General features: G+C 35.9%; 1 protein-coding gene across 2 annotated transcripts in view; it reads left to right on the top strand.

Annotated features, from left to right (window-relative positions):
- NAV3 (neuron navigator 3) overlaps positions 1–26,104 on the top strand; it is a 263,498-nt gene that overhangs the window by 138,025 nt on the left and 99,369 nt on the right. For both annotated transcript variants that reach the window (XM_004675863.2, XM_004675862.2), the window contains exons 10-12: positions 2,132–2,240; positions 2,988–3,371; positions 11,013–11,132. In XM_004675863.2, coding sequence (XP_004675920.1) covers positions 2,132–2,240; positions 2,988–3,371; positions 11,013–11,132 — 613 coding nt within the window. The remainder of the gene's footprint in view (positions 1–2,131; positions 2,241–2,987; positions 3,372–11,012; positions 11,133–26,104) is intronic.

Raw genomic sequence — 26,104 nt, 5'->3', positions numbered from 1 at the left:
ATATATATATATAAAATACACACACATGTATATTTTAGGGAATTCTTTAAGTACTACCATAGTTTGAAATAATTCAATCATTAAATAGTTTTAATCATTCTAGTATTTTTTAAATTAAAGGATGTGATTTACAGACTAGCAACAGAATGGTGGTTATTGGGCACCATTCAGTATGAAGAAAAATGAGTGGTTGTAGTTGCGTTTGGCTGAAGAAGAAAATAAAGGATAAAACAGCTATTGTTACTTTACTGTTTGAGTGATTACTATGGTAATGATAGTGTAAGGTTGTTCAGTTGATTTCAGAGGTTCTGAAACCCCTGGGTGAAAGTTAAATAAGGGACAAATCAGTACACATCCTCAGAAATGTTTTCACAGTTAGACCTAATACTGTGAGAAGTTATCACTCACTAGAGAGGTGGAAGTTTTTTTTAGTCCTGGAACTTTCAGGCAGAGGTACATGGTTGAGCAATCCAGCAAGACAACCTTTACAATCATGTTATAAATGTTAAGTGGATACAATTTGTATAATTTAAAAAATCTGAAGTGAATGCTTTGGAAGAAAAATAACTGGTTTTGTGCCTATAGCCTTAAAATAGATCTCAGGTATGCATCGGGATTTATCAGCATTACAATTTTCAAAGTAAAATTTAATACATGATTGCTTTATCCTTTCACTTTTCCTTCCCTTTTTTTTTCTTTTCAGTTTTTTTAACCCTTTCCTTTTTCCACATGATCAATTCATTGTAATTCCTTCCTTCTTTGTTATTAACTGTCTCATGACTAGCTATGATTTTGAGTCTTAAGTGAATCAGAATAAAAATTCCCTTGCCTACCCTGTTTCCATGTTTATATTATCCAGATGTGTGCATGCTTCAAAAGATCACTGGCCTGGGAATTATTGCATGGTTATAGATGAATGACATAAAGGGGCATCTGCCTTCAAGGGATAGGCAGTGTTATTGTAAAGCTCTCCTTTGTCACACTGGCAAAACTACTTATTTCTTGCTAGTTGGATATATTCTGGGTTTAGATGTCTAGGTTTCCACTGTCATATGTTATATATTTTGTTTCTCTATAGAAAGTACAAGAAGTACTCAAAATAAAGTCATCTAAGATCATGTATCTTGACCTGTGAGTTCACTAAAACAAAACTTACAAGACCTTGAGTGTATAATAAAAGGTTTTTTTTTTTTTTTCTTATCTTAATCCTTGAGTCCAGGGATTTATAAAAATTATTAGGATCTAGATAATTCAGATGTTTTAAAGTAGGTTTATAATATGGAGTAGTATATAATATACTTCCAAATGACTCACTTAGCAATGTTTAAGGGCATACACCTACAAAGTATTACATATCACTACATAAAATTATTATTATTATTAAGATTTATTTATTTCTGTATACAGAATTAGGGTACAGTCCAGAGGCTCAGGGGTGGTGAGAGGCTTCACCAGAGACAGAGTGGGGAACAGAACAGGTAGATGGACGAAATACACTACTGAGGGGAGCAGCGGGCAGGTCTGGAGAGATCTGCCACACCATGTGGTCACCTCCGGGGCAGGCGGGAATCAAACTCATGCGAAAGTGGCTTTAGATTCTCAGTGCTGTGCTTTAACCCGCTGCGCCACCAGGGAGGGCCTAAAATTATTGTTAATAGTATTATTTTTTAAAGATTTATTTATTTGTACATACAGAACTGGGGTACAGGCCAGAGGCTAAGGGGCGGTGAGAGGCTTCACCAGAGACAGAGTGGGCAGCAGAATAGGCAGATCGACGAAGTACACTGCTGAGGGGAGCAGCGGGCGGGTCAGGAGAGGTCTGCCACGCCATGTGGTCACCTCCGGGGCAGTCGGGAATCGAATTCATGCAGAAGTGGCTTTAGCTTCTTAGTGCTGTGCTTTAACCCGCTGCGCCACCAGGGAGGGCCTATAATTATTATTTTTAACATTACATTTGTTTCTATTCACATTTCATTTATAGAAGAAACTGTAATTTGCAGATGGTAATGGTCATTTAGAATTTCCTGCCTGATAAATTTATGTTAAAGGAGAGGAATTTGTTTTTTACTATATATGCATGCAGTTATTCTCAGGACTGTAAATAACATAACAAATTTGTTATATTATCTAGGTGAAGACCCTGAAACAAGAAGAATGAGAACAGTTAAAAACATAGCAGATTTGAGGCAGAATTTAGAAGAGACTATGTCTAGTCTTCGTGGGACCCAAATAAGCCACAGGTTTTTCTTAATTCTGTATATCTTTGGTGCAATAAAGAAAATGATACAACCAAGCATTTACTTTATAGAGAATGCATTTTAGTTTTCCCTTAATCTTTCATTACTTAAATTTTACATAACCAGCATTTTGTGGCTTCTCAGCACACCATAGTTGGGTATATTTTCCTTGTCTGTCCTCTCTTCTTCAGTAAAATCTCCTGAAATCAGCTACTGAAACTGCCACTATCACCAATGAGAGTATTTTCATGCCTACCCTAGAGAATGGTGGCAGAAGTTGCAGCTTTTGGAGAGGGGTGGAACAGAGGGCTAAACATATAATTAACTTCTAGAATAGTTCTTGGGATGGCTGCAGTGAAATGAATTAAGGAAGGGTTTATTGAAAATGTGAAACAATTTCCTTTTTTCTACATTGATGACTTTTTCTATTGAAAGGAAAAAAAAGTCAATAAAAGCCTCTTCTCAAAGTTTGATATACATATAAAATAGAATGTTAAAATGAAGGTATAAATTACCACATTTTGGTATCTACAGAAGTATAGAGGATATCAAAATGAATATGTAATTTTCACATTTTGACATCTACAGAAGAATATAGACTCTTGAAATGAATATCTAATTTGGATTTCATGAAGATGATGTTTTTCTAAGAAACAATTCTCAACTCTAGACTTTTCTAGATTTCCAGCACTCTTGGTCTGTGGCCCCAAAGGAGCCCATGAATATTTATTTCTCCATTTTATTTGGCAGCACTCTGGAGACAACATTTGATAGCACCGTGACAACAGAAGTGAATGGAAGGACCATTCCCAACTTGACAAGCCGACCCACACCTATGACCTGGAGGTTGGGCCAGGCGTGTCCCCGACTTCAGGCTGGAGACGCCCCTTCCTTAGGGGCTGGCTACCCTCGCAGCGGGACCAGTCGATTCATCCACACAGACCCCTCACGCTTCATGTATACAACCCCGCTCCGCCGAGCGGCTGTCTCTAGGCTGGGAAACATGTCACAAGCTGATATGAGCGAGAAGGCAAGCAGTGACTTGGACATGTCTTCTGAAGTAGATGTTGGTGGATATATGAGTGATGGTGATATTCTGGGGAAAAGTCTCAGGACCGACGATATCAACAGTGGGTGAGTGGCCCTGGTCTCAAATATCGTTGTGCAAGTGTGGGAGGTTGCCCGCTAAGAAGCATTTGCTATAAAAGTGTCCATAGGTCAACAAAGTCATTTGGAAATATAAGAAATCTAATGATATTTGGGTCTATTTTAGGTCCTATCTTCTGTTCATTCAAAGTAAAATACGTAAGATTTCTATAAAATCTCTTCATTTCAAGCCATTTATATTGCCCTATTATTAGTTCAGAGAAACATAAATCTTGTGTTCTTCAGAGCGATTTTCACTTGCTTCTTAAATAACAGATTTGGTAGTAAAGGATGTGGAAAGGAGACAAAAGGAATTTAGCTGAGCTGTTTGATTTTTTTTTTTTTCTTTTTTGCTTGTCAAACCTGCCTGTAACTGCTTTTGAGGGATGAATATATTTGAGCATTGTTCAGTTATGCTTAGCCAGTGTAACTTGAGGGAAAATCACCTTAGAGTTGAAATCTTTTAATGGTACCAGATTTTTAAAAAAGCTTAACCCTTATTTTTCTCCTACTTCTTATTACATTCTAAAAAAAAAAAAAAAAGTTGTGATCATAAAAGTCTTAAAATATTTAGCTATTTGGATTTTTAGTTTATTCCGAGGAGGTGTTCAATGGAGGCAATAATAGGATGTTCTATTGAAAACTATATTATTAATTGTAATTGTTGCTTTGGAGACTTTTATAAGCTACGCATTTATTAATTTTTTTTAAAGATTTATTTATTTGTGCATACAGAACTGGGCACAGACCAGAGGCTCAGGGGCGGTGAGAGACTTCACCAGAGACAGAGTGGGGAGCAGAACAGGCAGATTGACGAAACACGCGGCTGAGGGGAGCAGCGGGCGGGTCAGGAGAAGTCTGCCATGCCATGTGGTCACCTCCGGGACAGGCGGGAATTGAACTCATGCGGAGGTGGCTTTAGCTTCTCAGTGCTGTGCTTTAACCCGCTGCGCCACCAGGGAGGGCCCTATTAAATGTTTTAACAGATATTAATTCATTGAACCTACCAGCACCAACAATCCTTATGAGAGGAATAATTTTATACCAGTTTTACAAATAAGGCAATTGATCCTAACTAACCATAGTTGTATAAAACTAAGGAAATATTATATTTCCTTGGGAAATTGTATAGATCTGCTTTAAAACTCAGGCTCTGTAATGTAAGGAAAACCCCCTCAACTAAGTTTATATATAGTTCTAATGTGAGTCTGAGTTGTTACCTATTCATTGTTCTTATATATCTGAAAGAGCCGAAATAAGAACTTATTCTTTTACATTAATAATCTTTCTGACCTCATTCATGAAAAGCAAGACCTACAAAAAGTACAGAAGAACTTTAAATCTTATTGATAGTGTGGTCAGATATTCCACTGCTGGTAGCCATGCTACTTGTGTTTCTAGAATCATGAGACAGATACTTCTACAAGTCACTAGCTGAGTGATTAATTTATTTTAATTAATTTTTGTCATTTGTACTAAGGATAAAATTATAGAATCATCACAAAATTGTTAAAAATAAAAGATGTCATCCAGAAATTATGAAGTATCCACAATATATGTTCAATAAATTCATCACCTTCAAATTGTACTTACTCTCATTAAAAAGCATACTAATTAGTGTAATTTGTGACAGACACAGACATATAGATATACTTATACATATATATGCACACACATATGTGAAGTTAGTAATCTTATTATTTGCAGTTGCTATTTGTATAGTTGCCATAAACACAATATTTGTGTGTGCTAAATCATTGCTTCTAGGAAAAACAGATTTTGGTTCCTTTGAGCCTATGATTATTATATTTTTCATAAATGATGAACTTATTTAATACATGTTGTTGATTCTTGAACATTGAAGTTACAGTGATTTAGCACTACAACTCACACCCTAAGAAGTTTAAACATGTATTTTCTCCATAAGACACATCACAGCCTTTTTGCACTTGGCAACACAAGACAACATTTCAGTGTTATGTTTGAGCCATTTTAAACATCAAAATCTCCACGAGGAAGCACAAAAATGTAAAAAGGTAGCTTTAAATAGACTGAAAAGGATGCTTGTTTACACAATGAATTGAAACCCGGAAGCAGAGTGTTGCCTTATTCAGCCTCAGCTGGAAACATCTACACAGTGATTCAGATTTTCACTGCTCTGTGTGTGTGTGTATATATATATATATGGAGAGAGAGAGAGTGGCCACATAAATGCTGAGTTTTGATTATAGAACAACAAATACATTTTGGGGAGTAGGAAAATTCACAGAGTTAAAAAAAAAAAAAACGATGACTGCCTATATTTACTTACATGTAAAATGTTTATCTGGAGTGACAAAGCATATCTTAGGGTAAAGTTTAAATCAGAAATCAAAGCACATCGAAAATGCAATGAGTGAGCAGTTCCAAAAGGACATTTATAATTAGGAATTGAAATAGATGTTCAGAATAAGAAAACTCTAAAGCCTGGCATGAAATAGGAGTGAATAAGAAAATGACATATTTTACTTCTGTTCCTGCTTTTAAGTTAATGTATAAGAGTGAAATATATTTTTAAAATTGGGAGAAAAGTATAAATGTTGTAGTGATTTGCCATTCAGTAAGCTGGGCTAAAATATAATTTTCAAAGTCAAAGGGACAGTATGGTTGAATGACATTGAGTGACCTTTGCCTTGATGGAGACTCATGGTGGGTGAACATTTAAAAATTTAAGTGATGACAGGCCTCAGTCACATTATGCTAAGGAATCTAAAATGTGTACTATAGCAATGAAAAGGCTGTTTCACGGAGACTATTCAATAGATCACATAATGGAGCATCAGGGTGATGATGGTCTTTGAAAGACCAGTTGAGGGAAAATCCGTAAGATGTAATTGAGGGAAGAAGTTGTGGGAGTAGAGTTCAGGCCCTATTATAAGAATTCAGGTCTGAGGCCATTAAGACTAGAAATGTGCAAGTGGTATTCATAAGGATGAAAGGAAGAAAATCATTGAAAAGAAAGCACCACAGAGACATGGTACAAAACTGTAAAAGGCAACTCGTGTGGGTATAACAGAGACATGATGTCCAGATTGGACTCAAAGAGAAACTTCTATCATCAGAGAAACTAGGCAGGTTTTGTACTTTGATGAGAAAGCAGAGAGGGAAAAAATGCAAAGGGTAGCGTTAGACATGTTAAGTTGGAGACAAGGAGATATAAAGTCTTGTTTGGTAAAGATGATATACAGATCATATACTGTCTCATCCAAAAGATAGTAAAAATTATGAGAGGTATAAGGATTTCTGGGAAAAGAATAGAGAAAAAAAGGATCATGAGCTGAACTGTGTGTGTCTCTGTGTGTGTGTGCACATATTTAAGTATATAAATTGTGTATTAAAAATTTGTTTAGTTTTCCTGTTCAGATTACTGTAGCCAATATTTATACAAGAGTGAACAGACACAGTACCTGTCCACATGTGATTCACACAATAGTGTTATTATATATTTTGTAATATATATTTTATTATAGTAATGTTGGCTTATATCATTATTTGTGTCTTGGGAACATAGAACCTCTACACCTTCATGTATTACTACCATAGTGCAGCCAACACCAAACTTTTTATAGGTGTCTATTCGCTCAATAAATAAATGGCAGCATATTCACTTATATCCTAGGTTTGTGTGTGTGTCAGATAAGTAGGCAATTTTTCGTAAGGCAATTTTTTAACTGAGTTCAACTTATAAAAATATGTATTATGGCAATACTTATTCTCAGAAGTATCTTGTGTGTTCCAGGACTCTAGATAAATTAGCTGATGCTGAATTCTATATCAGAGAAATCTCAAAATCTCAGTAACAAAGAAGTTCATTTCTCTATCACATAAAACCTCACTGGTATTCTGACTTTCTATTGGGTAATGTGTACTGTATAGTCTATCAGCAGCTAAGCTAAATGGTAGGCAGTGTTACCTAGGCATTGATTTTCAATAGACAGAATGAACCATAGTCTAAGAATATTTCAAATCTACCTGGCTTGGATGTAGTATATATGACTTCTGCTAACATTCCCTTGTCTAGAATAGTTACATGTCCACATCTGTAAGAGACCTGGAAAAGATGATTTAGCATGTGTGCCCAGAAGGAAGAGAAAATTAGTGTGATAAGAGCTGACTGCTTTCTTAGGGATTCACTAATGAGACAGGAAAAGGTTAGAGCCTTTGTTCTTTCTAATTGATTTATGCTTCAATGGAACCTTGCTTTAGACTTTGGTTATCCATTTTGGTTCCCTGTCAGTCTTTCAGATTCTTGGGTAGTTCTACATGAGTTTGTTTAAGTATCCCTTAGTGGTCTACATGTTCTATGTTGACCAAAAAAGTCATTTGTGATAAGTACTAAAGCTGAAAAAGTCAAAGATGAAAACTAAATAAAAATAACACAAATCCTGTATGAACACTTCCTCTGATGAGGGTTTCCTGCTGGGCCTTATACATTTTGTCTTTCCTATAATAAGAGTACAAGAGACTGAAATGTTATGAATGACTAAGATTTCTGTTCCCTGGTTGGAAGGAGACTAGACATGGTTGCAGGTCATGTGGCTGATGTCAGCTCCAGTGTGGTTTGTATGTATTTTGTGGCACTCACCTTAGCTTCTTCACTGATTCCCACTGTGTCACTCAGGGCATGGGTAGGATCCAGCCCAACTCTCATCCTAGAATTAAAAAGTGGAGAAAATAAAGGGCTGGAGATATCCCAGGGGAATTAAATGTCACTGCATTTGCTTTAAGATAAAAGGAAAGATGGCCCTTCCTAGTGGTGCAATGTGTTAGGGCTCAGCACTGCAAGCTGGCTACAGCCACTTCACTGTGAGTTTGATCCCCAGCCCCGGAGGTGATCCACAAGGTGTGGCAGACTTCTCCTGTCTTGCCTGCTGCTGCCCTCAGCAGTGTACTTCATTGTTCTGCCTGTTCTGCTCCCAGCTCTGTCTCTGGTGAATCCTCTCACCACTGCTGCACCATCTTTGGCATGTACCCCAGTTCTGTATGCATAAATAATTCAATCTTAAAAAAAAAAGATAAAAGGAAAAGCTGTGTTAACAACTCAGGGGGGAAAGATGAGTCATAAAGTGTACATTTTCTAGTTTCATTTTTTTTTAAGATTTATTTATTTGTGCATACAGAACTGGGGTACAGGCCAGAGGCTCAGGGGCGGTGAGAGGCTTCACCAGAGACAAAGTGGGGAGCAGAACAGGCAGATCGACGAAGTACACTGCTGAGGGGAGCAGCGGGTGGGTCAGGAGAGGTCTGCCACGCCATGTGGTCACCTCCAGGGCAGGCGGGAATCGAACTCATGCAGAAGTGGCTTTAGATTCACAGTGCTGTGCTTGAACCCGCTGCACCACCAGGGAGGGCCCTAGTTTCATTTTTAAAGTGTACAAGTGATCAAAGGGAAAAAATACTTAGGAGACATAATAATGTATGTCTATATTTAATTTGCTGAATTATTCTCATGCAAACAGAAAGTAACTCATAAAATAAATGCGAAAGGAATTTGATGTTTTCATGTACTTTAGGTAGAACTCAGAAAATTAGTTGCTCAGGTTTTGTTCTGAGAATTCAAAACTTCTTAAAGCATGTAGAGGCTTATCTCTCTTTTTTTTCTTTTTTTAAATTACTTTAAACACTTGGGAATATGAATCTGCCAGTAATTAGGAATTAGTCAAAGGAACACCTCTTACTTGTAATGAATGTCTTTGAACAAGTCCTCTTTTGTGAGGCAAAAAAAGAAACACCCTGGACAATTAGGTGAAAAGTTAATTTTTAATTGAAGTTATCTGCAGATATCACAGTGATAAATTGTTGGGCTAATAATATAACCTAACATTCTGCTTTAAATCACGTGGTCCAAACACGAAGGAATTTAAATTGGGGGAAAGAAATTTTGAAAAAGGGAAACTTGGGGCCCTCCCTTGTGGCGCAGCGGGTTAAAGCACTGCACTAAGAAGCTAAAGCCACTTCTGCATGAGTTCGATCCCTGCCTGCCCTGGAGGTGACCACATGGCGTGGCAGAACTCTCCTGACCCGCCCACTGCTCCCCTCAGCAGTGTACTTCATCGATCTGCCTGTTCTGCTCCCCACTGTATCTCTGGTTAATTCCCTCACCCTCCGCGTCTTTGGCCTGTACCCCAGTTCTGTATGAATAAATAAATAGATCTTTAAAAACAAAGGGAAACTTGGGCCTTCCCTGGTGGTGCAATGGGTTAAAGCACAGCACTAAGAAGATAAACCCATGTCAGCATGAGTTCGATCCCTGCCCCGGAGGTGACCCACATGGCGTGGCAGACCTCTCCTGACAAGCCCACTGCTCCCCTCAACAATGTACTTCTTCAGTCGGCCTGTTCTGCTCCCCACTCTGTCTCTGGTGAATCTTCTCACCACCCCTGCACCTCTGGCTTGCAGTCCAGTTCTGTATGCATAAATAAATAAATCTTAAAAAAAAAACAAACAAACAGAATTCTAGGAAGATGAAAGATAAAAGATATGGTAGAAGATACCAGATACCAACTACAGAATACATTCATACATATATATGTATTATATATATACATATATATAATACATATATATTATTCATAAGCCTGTTACAATGATATACATCCCTTATATATCAATATAGTGTTTTATATATATTATATATCAGGCTCATGAATAATATTGCTTCAACATTGTTTTAACACTGATGGGGGGAAAAATCAATTCCTGAGTCTCTGTCTGGAGTTTGTATATTATTCCCATATTTGGATTGCTTTTTACAAGTACGGGGACACCTCACACACACCAAAGTTGAGTTGGGCTCCCTGGGTCGTCCCAATCCTGTGTTGATGTGGCTGTGTGTGTGTGCAATGTGCCCTGTGATGGGAAGGCGTCCTGACATGTTTCCCATCTTGTTCTCTGAGCTGCTGCTATCGGCTCCCATTACCAGCGACCCTGAAGTGGCTAAGTGGGTTAGAGAATATCTGAGTAAATGAATAAATACATATTACCACTTACTGCTAGAAGTGTTTGGGGGTCTTTGTTTCGATTTTGATAATGCTTCTGTGACTAGAAATATGCCTCTAAATCTGCTAAAAACATTAATAACAGAAAAGGAAATTTTTATAATGGGCCAGTTAGGAAGATTTGTTTCTTCATAAACTTGAAAATCTGGTCTACATTTTCTGGTGAATAGAATGCTTATACAGAAAAAAAACTACAATAAGATATATTTGCATAATTATTAAAAATTGTGAACACTGGCCCTCCCTGGTGGCGCAGCGGGTTAAAAGCACAGCACTGAGAATCTGAAGCCACTTCAATATGAGTTCGATTCCCGCCTGCCTCCTGCCCCGGAGGAGACCACATGGCGAGCCAGACCTCTCCTGACCCGCCCACTGCTTCCCTCAGCAGTGTACTTCGTTGATCTGCCTGTTCTACTCCCCACTCTGTCTCTGGTGAAGCCTCTCACCGCCCCTGAGCCTCTGGCCTGTACCCCAGTTCTGTATGCACAAATAAATAAATATTTAAAAAAAAAATTGTGAACACTATTGTAAGTTATATAGTTGAAGCTATTATTTTTCTCTTTAATTAATGAGACTTTTTTTTTTTTTCCAGATACATGACAGATGGAGGGATCAACCTGTATACCAGAAGTCTGAACCGAATACCAGACACAGTGACTTCCAGGGATGTCATCCAGAGAGGGGTCCATGATGTGACAGTGGATGCAGACAGGTAATGCCATTGCATATATATTGATGAGGGATGCAGGAAGCAGTTTCATAATTGAAACCCAGGAGTGTATAATGCAGCTACCAAAGGACTTTTAATTCAGTATAGTAATTATTTTGGAATATTTTGAAAATCAAGGTGGTTTTTCTTGCAAAGTTTATTTTTGCTCTATAGATTAAAAAACAAAACAAAGCAACTGCATTGCTGATGAGAATATTTTTAAAAATATCAGTTGCAAGATAGCAAATTATATCTGTAAAATCAAAAATATATACATAGACTTGCTTTCCTTACTTGGCAATTCCCATTCAATAGGCATGCCAACAATCTAACAACTAATGATTAAAAAAAAACGATGATTCAGATTATCAGTTGCACTAAAGTCTGAAACTTTTCTTTGAGAGTGTTTAAGTATTTAACTCTTACTTTAGGCTGATTTCTGCCTCATGGTTTCCAGTTGCATCAAGGTAAGTATGTTTATGTGTTTGTATGTCTTATATACTAGTTAGTATATTACTGGAAGTTACTTTGCCAATTTTATTAAATTTGAGAATATTGTCATTTAAGATAACATTGTGAGACATACACACATATTTGTATAAGTACCTTGAATGACTCTTTAATTCAGCATTTATAAAAAGGACAGAAAGTTAAAGTTTGCTGTGTTCACATTCTGAAATAACAGCTACCTAAAATTCATTGTGCGTTTAGTGCAGTCATCTCTAACGGCTAGAAAGTAAATTCTGATATTAGTCTTCAGTTTCTTCTCATACAAATACTGTTGATATCTTAATTTGCATTGGCCAGAGGAAGAATTCCAAGTCTCATCCTGTAAGTTTTCTAGCCTTCTAATTATTATATCAGGTGTACCTACATTTGAAACATATATTTATAAAGGCTTATAGTAATTGTGTTACTCCAGCAGAACTCTTCAACTGTTTTCCCTCTCTGACTCCTTCATTAATTTAAATCACCCTGAACTCTTTCTGCTTTAAATTGATGTTTTCTCTGCCCAGAATGTCATTCTCTGTATTCATCACTCTGCTGCCTCTCTGCCACCATTGTGGCATTAGCTTAATGTTACCTTCTCATAGAAATGTTTCCAGAGTAGCTAAGAAACATATCCTTTACAGGTACTTTCTTGCATGTTGCCTCTTATTATTTTCTTCAATGTACATATCACTCCTTGAACATATTATACTTGTTTGCAGGCTTTTCACCTACTTCCACCATTATAAGCCTATAAATGCAGAATTTTTATTCTATTTCTTGTGTGGTGAGTCTTTAATGAATAGTTTTGGAATGAAGAACAATGGAATATAGGCTACACATTCAAGCAGGCTACTATTACAGTAATTAATTAAAGTTTCTGGAGATGACTATGTGAATCAAAACTGTGCAGGCTAAAAGTGCAATCGTTATCTCTGATGTAGAATGAGAAAACAAGCTCTGGAAATGAACTCTTGACACTTAAAGAGTGAATCAAGGAAGGAAAGCCATTGAAGAGACAGATTAGTTATTCTAAGGTGCAATTGATGAACATATAGGGTTAACATGCTTTATTTTCAATGGAGTGAAAATAGAACGTACAGCACTCAAATTCCATGGATAGATGAAACTAAGTGTGGAGGGTTGATGTCAAGAAATGTAATAATACAGAAGTTTAGCATTTGAGAGATGAAGATCTTCGGGATTGAACAAGGTAGAAACAGTAGCCTGAATTCCTTAAAAGTAGAATGGTTGTAGAATTCGGAATTCAGTTACATTAAATCAATAGGATGACAACCTAGTTGTCAAGGAGAGGAAGACAAAGATCCATGTTCCAAATTCTTTATTGAATATTTACACAGTTAAATATATTATGTAACAAAGTTATCTTTTCTAGATACATCCTGGGTTATCTACTATGTTGTAATCTAAACTGTAGTCCTAAATACTTATATATAAATCTGTAGATTGTTAATCTCAATTTTTCACTAACCAATTAATAATTCATATTTTAATTGACATCAGCTGACTTAATCATTACTTTTTTGGACAGTGAAAAAAAAAAACAGAATACAAGACAGAAGTTATTTTGTGTCGTGCTAAATGACAGATTGGTTTGATTTGTGATATTGTAGTGGAGATGTTGAAATCACAGCTGATGAAGATATTTATAAAGACTTTAAAGGATTATTATGTTGTACATACCATTCAAGATATCAATAACTAAAATGCTTACTATACTAAGGGAACTTGGATCTAAATATATAATTATATTAAGCCCCTGCTAAAGGAGAGTATAAAGAACTTCTTTCACCATCTTTTGTTTACTGGTTGGGGTCTGTAAATCACACTGACAGATTATTAAAAGAAAAAGTTTTTTGTTTTTTTTTTTAATGTGTGCCAGACTTCACAAAAATTGACTCAAATAAGGGTTAACATTGGGGCTGATGTACCATGTTACTAGGGAAAGGGAAATAGAAATAAAGATACTCTTTGGGAAAAAAAATAAAAATAAAAAATTTGTAGGATAGGTAGGTGTGTCTCTAGTAGAATTTTGTGATAATGCTGTTTAGTCAATTTATTATTCCTACCTCTGGTTTTTGGGGTTTAGGAGCCAATCTTCACTGTTTGCAAAACTCCCAGGGAAGGATTTATGGCAGTTGAATTCTTGTGGGGGAGGTGGGGGAGGGATTTCCTTTTAGATGAATGAGAATTCAAGAAGAAAAAACTCTGCTGTGGCTTATTTTGTATCAATTCACCCTATATCTAGTTATCATTGTGCAAAAAAAAAATTACACTATCTCTGCACAGGGAATATTGACAAATTCTCATAAAATCTGGTTAGGTGTTTCTAAGGCTCAGAGCTTTTGAAATTTCCATGACTTCTTCAGATCAGACAAATGAAACCAAGAATTTCTCCTAAGCTACTGAGCAAATATCTCCAGGGTTTGGATTCATGATGCTTGTAACTATTCTGTGTATATGCTAATCATGCATTCTATTCCTTGTGTATGCTAACCATTCATTCTATTCTATGTTGATTTGTTTCAGCTTAATCACAGAATCAGTATATTCCCATATCTTAAGTATTTCCTTTATTAGCTTATAGCCTTTCTACAGTAATTAAAAGCAAACAAAAAAATTAATAGGCTGAGATGGAAATAAAGTAAATATAATGATTTCATTTCATAGTCAAATGGCCTTGTCATTTTTGCCCTCATTTTCAAAATTTAAGTAAAGAGAGCTGTTGTCAATCGGGAATGGAAAAACTGTATTTGCCCTCTCAGCTTCCCTTTGGCATCTGCTCATCAGTACAGACTTGTGCTGGTGCTAGAATTTTCTCCCATAGATCTGTTCTCAGAATTAACTAACCTATTGTGATTCACCTTGGAAACTCCAGTACTTTAACTCATAAAATCCTTAAGAGTTAATCCACATTTTAGACACATACTTAGAACTTACTCTCATCAAGCACCATCAACTCAATGTCAGGTTAGGACTCAATGTTCTTACATTAAACTGGGGATGATTGAAGGTTAGAACGCCACTGAAACTGAAAGTATACTTGAACAATACAACTAGCTCAAGGTGTAGATAGTTTTGGTTGGGATGCTCTTAGTATCTTTTGAGGTATAGCTGACTGCAAGTTCTGTCATCTTTTTATAAAATTCCCCTGATGTTCATCTTACCCAGTGTTAAAATTTCATCATTATGCAAGTAATCACCCCATAAAATGGTGTCTCCCAATTCTCATTTATGCAAGTTCTACCCTATCTCGTCCCCAAACAACTTACTGTTTTATGAAAATGGTGGTGATGAGACAGAAGCATCAAGGTAATTAATTAAAGTTAAACATAGCCATAGTAGCTATCAGCACTGAACTAATAGGTATAGCAAACATGCCATTTTTCTTAAATACATTATTATATGTGTACAGCAGTCCAATGCAGTCGTTTTTATTATTGCCATTTTGTGATGCTGAAGATAGGTTAAGTAACGAGCCTAACTCTTTTTGGATGGTCATTAGAGGACTCCAGTCCAGTTCCTGTGCTCTCACTACATTTATAAAATTATTAATTTAATATAAATTTTTAATCATGCTTGTAATGATGTTTATGATTTTGTAAATTATTTCATTTTTCTCTTATGGTCTGCACATTTATGTGAAATATGAGCAGATCATTTTTTATTCAGCTTCATAAATATTAAGTGAATTCCTACAGTGTGAAATCTTACTGTATTTCTACTGTGGATTGTTAATACATCTAAAAACAAAGTTGACATAATTGTATTTTCATAGGTGTTAGAACTTATAAAGTCCTGGCTGGTTTGTTGATATTAATAAAGCATTTTAGGAGTGTTGTTTTTATTATGTAAATCCATCATGGTCTTGAAATAATGTCTGTTAAAAAATCTATTTTTAGCAGTCTCAAGAATATTAGAAAAATGTTCAGCTTCTATGCATAAAAATATTAAAATAATAAGGAGGAAGGAGCAATTTCAGTCTTTTATATTACATGATTTTTTCCTCCACAGAGAGTAATAAAGCCATAGAGATTGCTCCAGCTAATTTAGTGATTTAATTTGATTTAAGAAGTTGCATCTATACATGAAATGCCTGTTTTTCTCCCTGCAAGAACTAGAGATGAATTATTTTTTAAAATAGGTTAACTAATGAGGTGAGACATTCAACTTGAGATCATTAAATTGAGAGCTTCTGGCTGGAAGCTAATAAATTCCACATCTTCCTCAATCTAGCAGTATAGAGTGGGCAACATGAACTTATTTATTAGATAGTTGTATGTGCCCTGGTTATATTCTTTTTCCTTGCTTGACTTCATTTGTGTTTGAAATGGTTAAACTTATTTACAGTGAGTGGTATTTTTAAATCTTTTGCAGAGCATCCATATATTTTTTTAATAAATAGCAAATTAAAGTGTCCTCATTATAAATGAGTACTTATATTTGGAATTAGTGATTTTGTTATTACGAAGCTTTTCTATAATTATTCAGGAAAATTCACAAACACAGAGAAGTATAAAAAAGAATATGAAGGTAATATCAATACATAATTCTCCCATCTCCCATGCAATTAAAACTTTATGTAAGTCTATTTCTACCCAGGTTTGCCTACATTCTCTATAGAATTTGGTTTATACCATCTATAAAATATTTTATCCTTTTTTATTCACTTAAATTATATAATATCACACACTATTCAATGTTAATTCAAATTATGACTTCTAATGATGACATGCTAGCTGATCATATAAAACAAATTGTACCTAAGTAATTTGTATAATCAACCATTAAATTGAAGACATACATAGAATTTATTTCATTTGTAAACTCATTAACATTTTGCCTGATCTTGTTGTATGCCATATCCACGTACTTCTATCTAAAAATACAGAATTATGAATTTACTAAAGGACCACCTTAAAAATACATATATACACACATATATTTACATGTCATGTTTATATATATTTATGTATGCATGCATATACATTTACTCATGTGCATTTGCATAAATGTATATATGCACATTTGGAATTTTATGCTTATACTGAAGTTTGATTCCTTAAGGTGGTTTTATATTTTTTTAAATTTTGAAATACAGTATTCATCTGTTGTGATTTAAAATGTTTGAAATCTGGGTGTGTATGATTTGACTTCTGAGAGCTTTGAGGGAAGGGGCCTAGATGTTTTAGGCCTCTCTCCTTTGCTTATAGATATCTGTCTACTTTCTGTGTCTTCACATTATCTTCCTTTGTGTGTATCTGCATCCAAATTTCCCCTTTCTATTAGGACACAAGTGTTGATAGATTAGTGCTTGCTCAAGGGAATCTCCATTTAACTTAATTGCCTTTATAAAGACCCTGTCCCCAAATAAGGTCATTTTTGATGGTGTAGGGCTCTGATACCCAACTTGTGACTAGGAGAGGGGGACTATATATGATTAAGCCATAATAATGACATGCTTATTAGACTCCATCCATCAGGATTCCCATAAGGAGGTAAAATAATATGGATGACAGTTATATCTCACCCTTTCTGTCCTTCTACATTTGAAGTTATAGCTTCTCTCAGCTGTTCTGCAACATCATAGAACTGTATACCAAGAATATGGAATGATGCTGCTGAGATACTGCTGTCTCAACAAGCAAAACATTTAGAAGAAAATTGGAATAGTTTTAATCAACTGAATATTCAGCCATGTTAGCTAATGAATTGCAGTATTTAGGAAAAACAAATTTCAAGAAAAATTAACTTTGTGTACATTTCTAACAAATATTATGCTAGTTATGAGCCTTAATTCTGATTCCCTGAACATAGCAAGAATGAGATTTATACAAGTCCCATTCTCCTCTATCCAAGCAGCAGACAGAATTGACTCTAAAATAAAACTGTCATTTGGAATCTCCAGCTGTGAATGTTCCTTGTTGTTTGAAAGTGAAACCAGAGCTGTCACAGCATGCAAAGCTGACATGCCCTTGAGTTATAGCCAGTATAAGGATAGGTTAGCACAGAAATTCTAAAGAACTTTTCTTTTTTTTAAATGAAAGGGCAGTGTGAGGTTTTTAGATATGAAGACTAAAATTTGTAGCTTACATACTTGAAACTGTCTTTGGAGAAATTAATTCCTAGCCATCAACTTTGAAAGAAATTTGCTCGAGAACAAAGCTATATTACCTCTCTTTGAAATATTTTTGGTCTTCTTTTGATCCATATATTCACAACTGATGGCTTTTTTTTTTTTAGCAAAAGAAGCAATATTTGGGGGGATTTGGCATTTGATATCTGCTTTATCATCCCCAACCACTTTAATCGGACATTTGTAAAGAACATATAAGATGACATACAAAAGAATATCTTGCACAAAGCTCAGTCTCATTTTTCCTTCTCTTCACAGAAGAAAGTGTTGAGTTGAATTTTTAAAACTCTCACTTCTTTACAAGAAAACAAGCATGATGCTTCTTTAATTCATTAGAGAATAGCTAGATACCTTAGTGTACTGGAAGCATCTTCAAAAAGAACATTTGGTGAACATTCCTGTCCACCAAATGGAGTTACAATCAGTTCTATACAGGATACATGTTAGTTTTCTCTCTTCTATATATGATAGTAGAGAAAGGGAAGGGGACTTATGTGAACCATGTGATGCCGACTGATTTTTATTTATTATGTAATCAATCTCACTTTATAAATGGGGTAACTGAAGCATAATGAATATGCCTCATCCTCATAAGTGCATTTATTTATATTTCAATAGTTTATAAACCTATGCCCCAGTACTCCTTTCTGTGGACAGTAGAATGTCAAACAGTATCCATGTGAGTTCTTCTGATTGCATAGGAAACTAAAATAGCTTAAGGATAAATTTTATAAGATTTTTTTTTAACTTAGTAGGCACACAGATGGTGTAGATGAAGATGTAAACATAGTGAACATATAAAGGGCCAGTAGGAAGTGGAAAAGGAGGGTATCACATTCCCCTAGCAAGTGGACAGAGGTAGAACAGGCTGCCTTCTTTTATTTCCTACAGATCATCTGAAATCCTTTTCTAAAATTTAATTTTGTGATATATACAGTTAGCCTTAAATTAATGTTTAAATGTTTTCTCTCTTGATATATGCTTTGAAAATATATTTTCACCTGCATAAATGTGCTCTTTGAATTAAAGACTTAATCACCACACTTTGAAGTGATACTTTTCTTAACTTTATGATTCCATTGTTACTGTAATAACACAACTCATTAGCACAGTGGGTGTCAGTATTGATTGTGCCTTTTACATTTTACCTTTTCTCATGATAGCCTGGTTTCTATCTGAAATAGATCATAATTCATGGTAGGCTGTTACTTTGTTTTTTTTTTTTTCCTAAGATCTTGGACTCATGGTAAGATAATCGTGTATGACTTGAGAAAGGTGGTCTTTTTTCTGCACTCTTTCCTACTGCGATGCTCTGTTTTGCAGAATACAATATAGCATGTGTAGTCTTTGATGCAGTATTAATCATGAAAGTCAAGTGCTTACTGCAGGTGCAATCAGTACCATCTAATTATCTCAAACTTGTTTGTCTTATGACTTTATTTTTTCTGAACACAGGGCTGTGATAATAACAAATAGGCTAATTCAAATCTTGCCAACCACAGGCAATTTAGCAATTCTAAATGGATTTTGGTGCATTTTAGAAATTGCATCCAAATGACAAGTTAACAGGTATAAAGAGGAAAAGCATAAAGGCAAGGGATATAGAAATTAGAATTTGATTTTTTTTTTTTAGGAGAAAAACCTATCAAGCTACATGAGTCTTTGTTTAATGTGTAAATGAAACATTGAGCTATTTATATTGTATTTTTTTCTGCTATATTATAAACTGCATAGCATTATAATATGTCCAGAAGAGATTTTTCAGATTCATAGGAACAGTATTCTCTTGAAGAGCCAGTGTCAACAGACACATTACCCTTTTTATTATTCCCCATGGATAGGTGTGACTAATGAGTCTCTTAGCTCCACTCTGCAAGTCTAAGGGAAGGCCAGTGCAGATGTAAACCTTGGTGCTCAGCATAGTTAAGAGCCCCACTGTGGTGATTGCAGCCCATTATGGCTGCTGAGTGGCAGGGGATGCGGAGAGATACTTGCTCCGTCATTGATGCTCCTGCCAGCTATGTCTCCTGACTATCTTGCTGACAATCTCTTGTTCACTGTCAACAATCACTTACTCTCCTTGTCTCTTGCTGTTTGCTTTTTAAGAATTCTGGCCTGGGCCTTTTTACACATCAGTAAAAACTGATAGGAACAGATCTTGAAGTGTGAGATGCTTTTGTTTGATATTCTATGCTATTCTTTTATTACCTGGTCCACTCACTCTTTCTTTTTCTTAATCTATAGTTCATACCTGTTCTTTCTCCTCAAAGCTTCCACACACCAAGGTTTACCATTTATCCTTTCTAGGTCAGGTATCCTCAGTACTGAGCCCTCCTTATTTATCAGCCTTTTCCTTTGTAATCCAAACTGTATTTCTTCCTTTGACCACAAAACTTCTAATGATAAGAACATATATGTAACTAGTTACCTGGGTGCTATTTAATTTATCTCATTGCCTGGCATATGAACATTTTCAAATATGAAAATATGAGTTGATGCATTATTTCATGAATAATTTTGTCAAATTAATGACCTGTTTTTGAAGTTACCTGTGTACAATTTGTAAGAAGTACATGTTCTTTCAGATTAGTTGACTCTTTGTTCTGGTAAGTTTTAACTTGAGGGCAACAAGTTATCTATTTAATACTTTGGTATTTTGTACTAGACACGCTGCTTGTGATTTTGTTTCAGTGTTATTAAGCAAAAGCAGTGTGTGATATAGTCTGCTGTTAACATTTCCGCAGAGATATTTGATTTTATAAATGGTGATGTTACTTATGACATGATTCAAACATACATTTAATATCTGTCCCCCTCAACTGTAGAGTTCACTAAGTCTTCCTCCTTTTGAACTTCCATTTGCCTTGCTTTCCCCATATCTGAAACATGCTGTACTTCTTGGAATTCAAATTTATTGTCAACCAAATTGCTTTTTTTAGTAATCTCTTCTTGAATCCTATTTTGACCTTTCCAATAAAAACTGCCTCTCTCCTCAGGCCTCTGTGCCCTGAAGTCCTTCCTCCACAATCTCCTTCTGCTAGACCTGGCCTGACAGGACTTTTGTTTCTCTCCAAAATTACCATTCAGATATCGGTCCATGCCAAACTATTCAACTCGGCCCACCTAGCTAGCCTCAGGTGCCATTACCATCTAGGCTGCTAAGCAGGAGTGGTATTGGCAGTACACCGAAACACAATTATTGAAACAATAAAGCATGACAATACTTTTAATATATTACTCCTGTAAACCAAAAGAATAAATAAATTTGAAGGATTAAATTGAAGGGGCCTTTTGGGATTTGGTTAGCCAAAAGATCTGGATGTAGTTAAAACAGGAAGTTTAAGGGCTGCTGTCTCCATTCCTAACCACTTACTACCTCTGCCTGGTGGTGTCGTTCTAACAAAGGTAACCTGCTTTCTCTGAATTATTCAAGATTTTAGCTCTTTTTCTGGTCACTTTCTCTAACGTTACCCCTGTTGTAATTCATTATGGTATAATTTTCTGCATATACTTTTTTTAGTAGACTAGCATGCACATTTAATAGCTCAAATAATATAATTCTACCAGAACCTTCAGTCCATTGATTCCAAAGTTGTTAGGATCTCATACTTTGTTGTGCCTTTATATTTTTTTCTGAAAATTAGATTTCATGGTCCATTAAAAAAAAAAAAAGAACCCTCTTAATTATGCATAAAAGTTTCCTCAATTGACTAGCAGAACTTCAGGCTTTGACTAAGCCTAACATTTTGTCTACTCTGTACCTGTCCAAGTAAATAAAATGAAAAAATTTCCAAAATCATGCAGACTGATTTCTTAGTAAGTTCATGACAAGTATTTTGTCTCCAAAGAACTGTTAGCATCCCCAGAAATCCTGTGTATTATCTGGTCCACTCACTCCTTTCTTTTTCTTAACCTCTAATTCATATCTATTCTTTCTCCTCAAAACATCTCATCACTCCTTCCCATTCTGATCCTCAGCATGCTTTCCATGCCTAGTAGAATGGATTCAAATATAATGAATCAGCCTAATGATCTGACTGCCTAAGCTCACCTATATTCCCTTCTGATACTTGGCCAAGGTTGTCTCATCCACTACGAAGATAACCCTTAATTATGCACTTGATTTCACCCCCTCGCTCCTATTCATAGCTATCTCCATTATTTGTAAGCTATCTTTGCATCATCAATTTTATATGTGTTTCTACTGGGTCATTCCCATCAGCACATCAGAATATTGAAGTTCATCTCTTATAAGAAAATACAACAAAACACTGCCCTACCCGAATTTAGTTTTGCCCATGAATCACTACCTCCTTCTCTGCTCTTTATACCAAAACCTGGAAGAGTTTTTTTTTTTTTTTTTCTCCAATTTGTTTCAGTATATCTCTTGATTCTCCTTCACTCTTCTAAACTGTTTTTACTGGCACCTGTTTTGCCACCTGTGCCTTTATTATTCTCTCTCCTTTTCCTAAATAACCCATTCTTTTATATTGTAAAATAAAAACAAAAACAAATGTTATTACTAACACAATATGTGAAATTCTTATTAAAGTTAGCAATGACTTTTATTGATGGCAAATGCATAATTGCAAAATGCACTGACCCATTTCTCATTCTTCTTCTGACTTGACATTAGCATTACTTGGTAAATTTTCTACTTTATTTTTTGGGAGGTCATTATCTCTTCCCCTGTCTTGGAAAATCATTTTTGATGTTTGAATAAGGAACTAAAATAATCAAATTTACTTGAAGAAGGGAGGTTGACTTAAATACACTGCTGAGTGGATCAGGGAGCCAGACAGGCGATGTCCACTGCTCCATGTGGGTCAGCTCCCTGGCTGGGGATCAAACTCATGCTACAGTGGCAGTGGATAGCTTCATAGTGCTGCACTTTAACCACTTGCACCACCAGGGAGTGCTCCCTAAAAACATTTTTTTAATGAATAAAAGATAATTACAAACCTAAAACTAATTATAAATTACAAGAGCTTGGATATCACAATGAGAGTAAAATGGAAATCTATATTTGTAGTAATAACAGAAAGCCCCCTGATATAGTTGATTTATAGTAAGAGTTAATTCCTTGTTTTAATTTCCTCCCATGGCTGGGGGTTGGCTACTGTTGCATCATTTGACTTGCTTTATCATTCTTCTACCTGGAGTAAAGGAGCAGTTTCTGCTTGGCATGTTTTTTTCTTAAGACAGAGAGAAAGAGTACAAATGCTGGCAGAAACTTTCACTTCCTCTTGAAGGATGCTGTATCTGTTTATGCTTATGGAACAAAGCATATCATATGGCCAAGGTCAAAGTTAGTGATAGACATGATTAAATCCATAAAAAATGAAGGAGGGGCCCTCCCTGGTGGTGCAGCGGGTTAAAGCACAGCACTGAGAATCTAAAGCCACTTCCTCATGAGTTCAATTCCCACCTGCCCCAGAGGTGACCACATGGCACGGCAGACCTCTCCTGACCCGCCCGCTGCTCCCCTCAGCAGTGTACTTCATCGATCTGCCTGTTCTGCTCCCCACTCTGTCTCTGGTGAAGCCTCTCACTACCCCTGAGCCTCTGGCCTGTACCCCAATCTTTAAAAAAAAATGAAGGAGGAATAGGATATTTGTCAATAACACTTCCATTTACAATAACAATTCACATTTGTTTCTATTCTCCAAAGTAACGGTAAAAATAATGAGCATAATAGAATATCTAGTAAAGAAGATAGATTAAGGAGTATATGAATTCAGTATGAAACATAATGTGTGGGGGCTGACTATCCAGAAGGAGATGTCAGACAGGCAGCTTGAAATGGAAAACTGGAGAAAGGTCAGAACTAGAGATTTTGAATGTAGTCAAGAATAGAACATTGGGTATTTTGGCAAAGGAGAATGAAGACCTAACTATATAGGAGGGAAGCAGATTAACAGATTCATGAATTAAAAACATCCTAGCTCAAATATTGAGTAAAATGAATCCTAATGGAAATGTAGGTTGGTGAGCCACTATTAAGTTGTTGAGACTCACTGAGAAATAAGTCTGAAGTTTGTGAATTCATCAGAGGGGCAACATGTCCTAGAAATTTAAAACACAAGCTCACAGAGTCCAGGATATGGACTCAGCTGTTTCCCACTCAGCTGTTTTGTCACTCTTTAAAATAGGGACAATTTCTTTACTTTTCTAAATCCCTTTTCTTCTCTGCATAGTAGTAATAACATTCATTGCCATAATTGTTGAGAGACGTAAATAAGATTATGCCTATAAATTATTAAGGCAACTTCTTGTTTCAAATATTGATTCATATTATCGTAGTAATAGATTTTTTTAAATTCTGATTTTTAACCTGTTTTTTCTTGAAACATATGTTCTTTATTTACTAGTGTTAAAAAATTTTTGACAGCTTAGCAAGAATTTCTAAGATCTGTATTACCCAGCTATGTGAAAAATACAACCAAATTTCAACTCAACTATAGAATATATGTGGTACTTTGAGCAATTACATAATTATTTCTAGACCCATTGTGTCTAAATGCTCACTTTTGTTCCTGCGTGAAAGGCAGATTGGACCACGCTGGTACTCTTCACCTTTAATTTCTTACACTTTTAATTAAAAATCATACAATAATGAAAAAATTTAAAGAAATTAAGCTTGCCGTGAGACTAGTCCATTTAGCTGAAGAAATTAAAAAGAAAAATGCAAACACTGAAAGTTGCCTAGAGTTTAAGATCTATTTTACATATCTGCAGCATATCTGTAGCTCACTTGAAACCCAGATTCACTTTGCATTTGTTTTTTTCTCTACTCTCACCTCTGCTCATTATTATATGTCGCTATCTGCATTAGGATTATAGTGGTTTTATTGGCCATCCTTTATAGGGATGACTCTTTAGGGGAGAAAATTTCATTTATAGCAGCAGTGCATTTTTTTCTGTATTTTATATTAGATTTTGTCCATGAAGAAATATGTATTCTACAACCTGTAGCCCATATTGCTCTATCTTGTGGTTTTCCTCTGACAGGATTGTTTTGAGTTTATTTTTTTAAGCATCACTAACCACTTATTAGACAACAGGACTCATTAAAACTCAGACTCTCATGTGAGGCTTACAGATGTTGTAGAATTAGAGGAAATTAACTTCAGGTCTAGCAGTGGTTTTCTAAAAATGGTCCTGTTGATCTCAGTGAAATCTAAGATTTCTTTGCTAAGCTGCCAAGATATATAAATCTTCTACAAGCGCTTTTGCAACAGATCTGACACATATGATCTAATTCTAGAAATGAAACTTTGAGCTGAAAATCAACAGCCTCAGGGGGGATTAAAGATTATGTTGGTATCCACATGTGTACTCTGTCCCTAGGCACAGATGAGTTTGGAACTTATTTGATGCATTCAGAAGGAAGCCATTAGGATCCAAACATTACCAATAGTCCTCTCTCCCCAAAATACAGTGTGCAGCCGGAAATGAGTGTTTCAGAGGTTGGGTGGTGACTGGAGTAGGATGGGGCATGTTGTTTTGTTAGCATGCAACCAAAGGGTACTCAGGAACTCCCAAATTTGTATGCCCTAAAGGGATCCAGTCATCTGTGTGCACAAAAGTAAAGCATACTCTTAGTATGATAGATCTTTAATGGAATTGGTGTGCCTAGAGAGAGAGAGCAAGGATGTTCTAAATAAAACCATCAAAATTGCCCATGGACAAATTCCCAGCTGAACAGTAATGGCCTATCTGGGGCCTCTGCAGCCTGACGCTCGCCAGTAGTCTAAGGCACCCTCTGATGGAGAGCCAAATGAGAGGGACTTAGAAGCAGGTTCCAGAGAGCTGGGACGAAATGGGATGTAAATCAAGGTAAGACTCCCATGGCCAGCCTCCCCACATATCTCCCTTCCATATGTCTCTTGAGAGTATATCTCCTGTCTCTCTTCTTCACTCTCCTTCCAGAACCCTTCCAGCAGTAACAGAATACAAGTCAGGCCTCATGAGCCAGGGGAAATACTTTTTACTCCCCAGAGCCCACCTGTCTTCCTGCTCTGCATCATCATCTGACTACTCAGCTCTGGTTCCCAAGCTAGATGAAAGCAGTTTATGTAAATGGAGCAAGGAATATCATATTCTCCCATAATACTTTTCTGTGATTTAACTTTTACTTTTGAAGGCATTATGTTAGTCCATGTTAAAGTGATCTGGCAATGGTCAAGAAGACTTGTAAAGTGTCATGCTGTCTTTTCTATAAATAACAGTTTATAAAATGCAACAAAAGTGAATTGTTTTTTCACTTTTGCCCTGTACATCATGCAAGGAGTGTTTCAGATTTAAAATGACCAGCTAACAATGGTTT

The sequence above is a fragment of the Condylura cristata genome, unplaced genomic scaffold, assembly GCF_000260355.1.
Source record: "Condylura cristata isolate star-nosed mole 26May11 unplaced genomic scaffold, ConCri1.0 scaffold00004, whole genome shotgun sequence".
Lineage (NCBI taxonomy): Eukaryota > Metazoa > Chordata > Mammalia > Eulipotyphla > Talpidae > Condylura > Condylura cristata.
The sequence above is the reverse complement of the archived record's forward strand: the minus strand, read 5'-3'. Positions and strand labels throughout refer to the sequence as shown.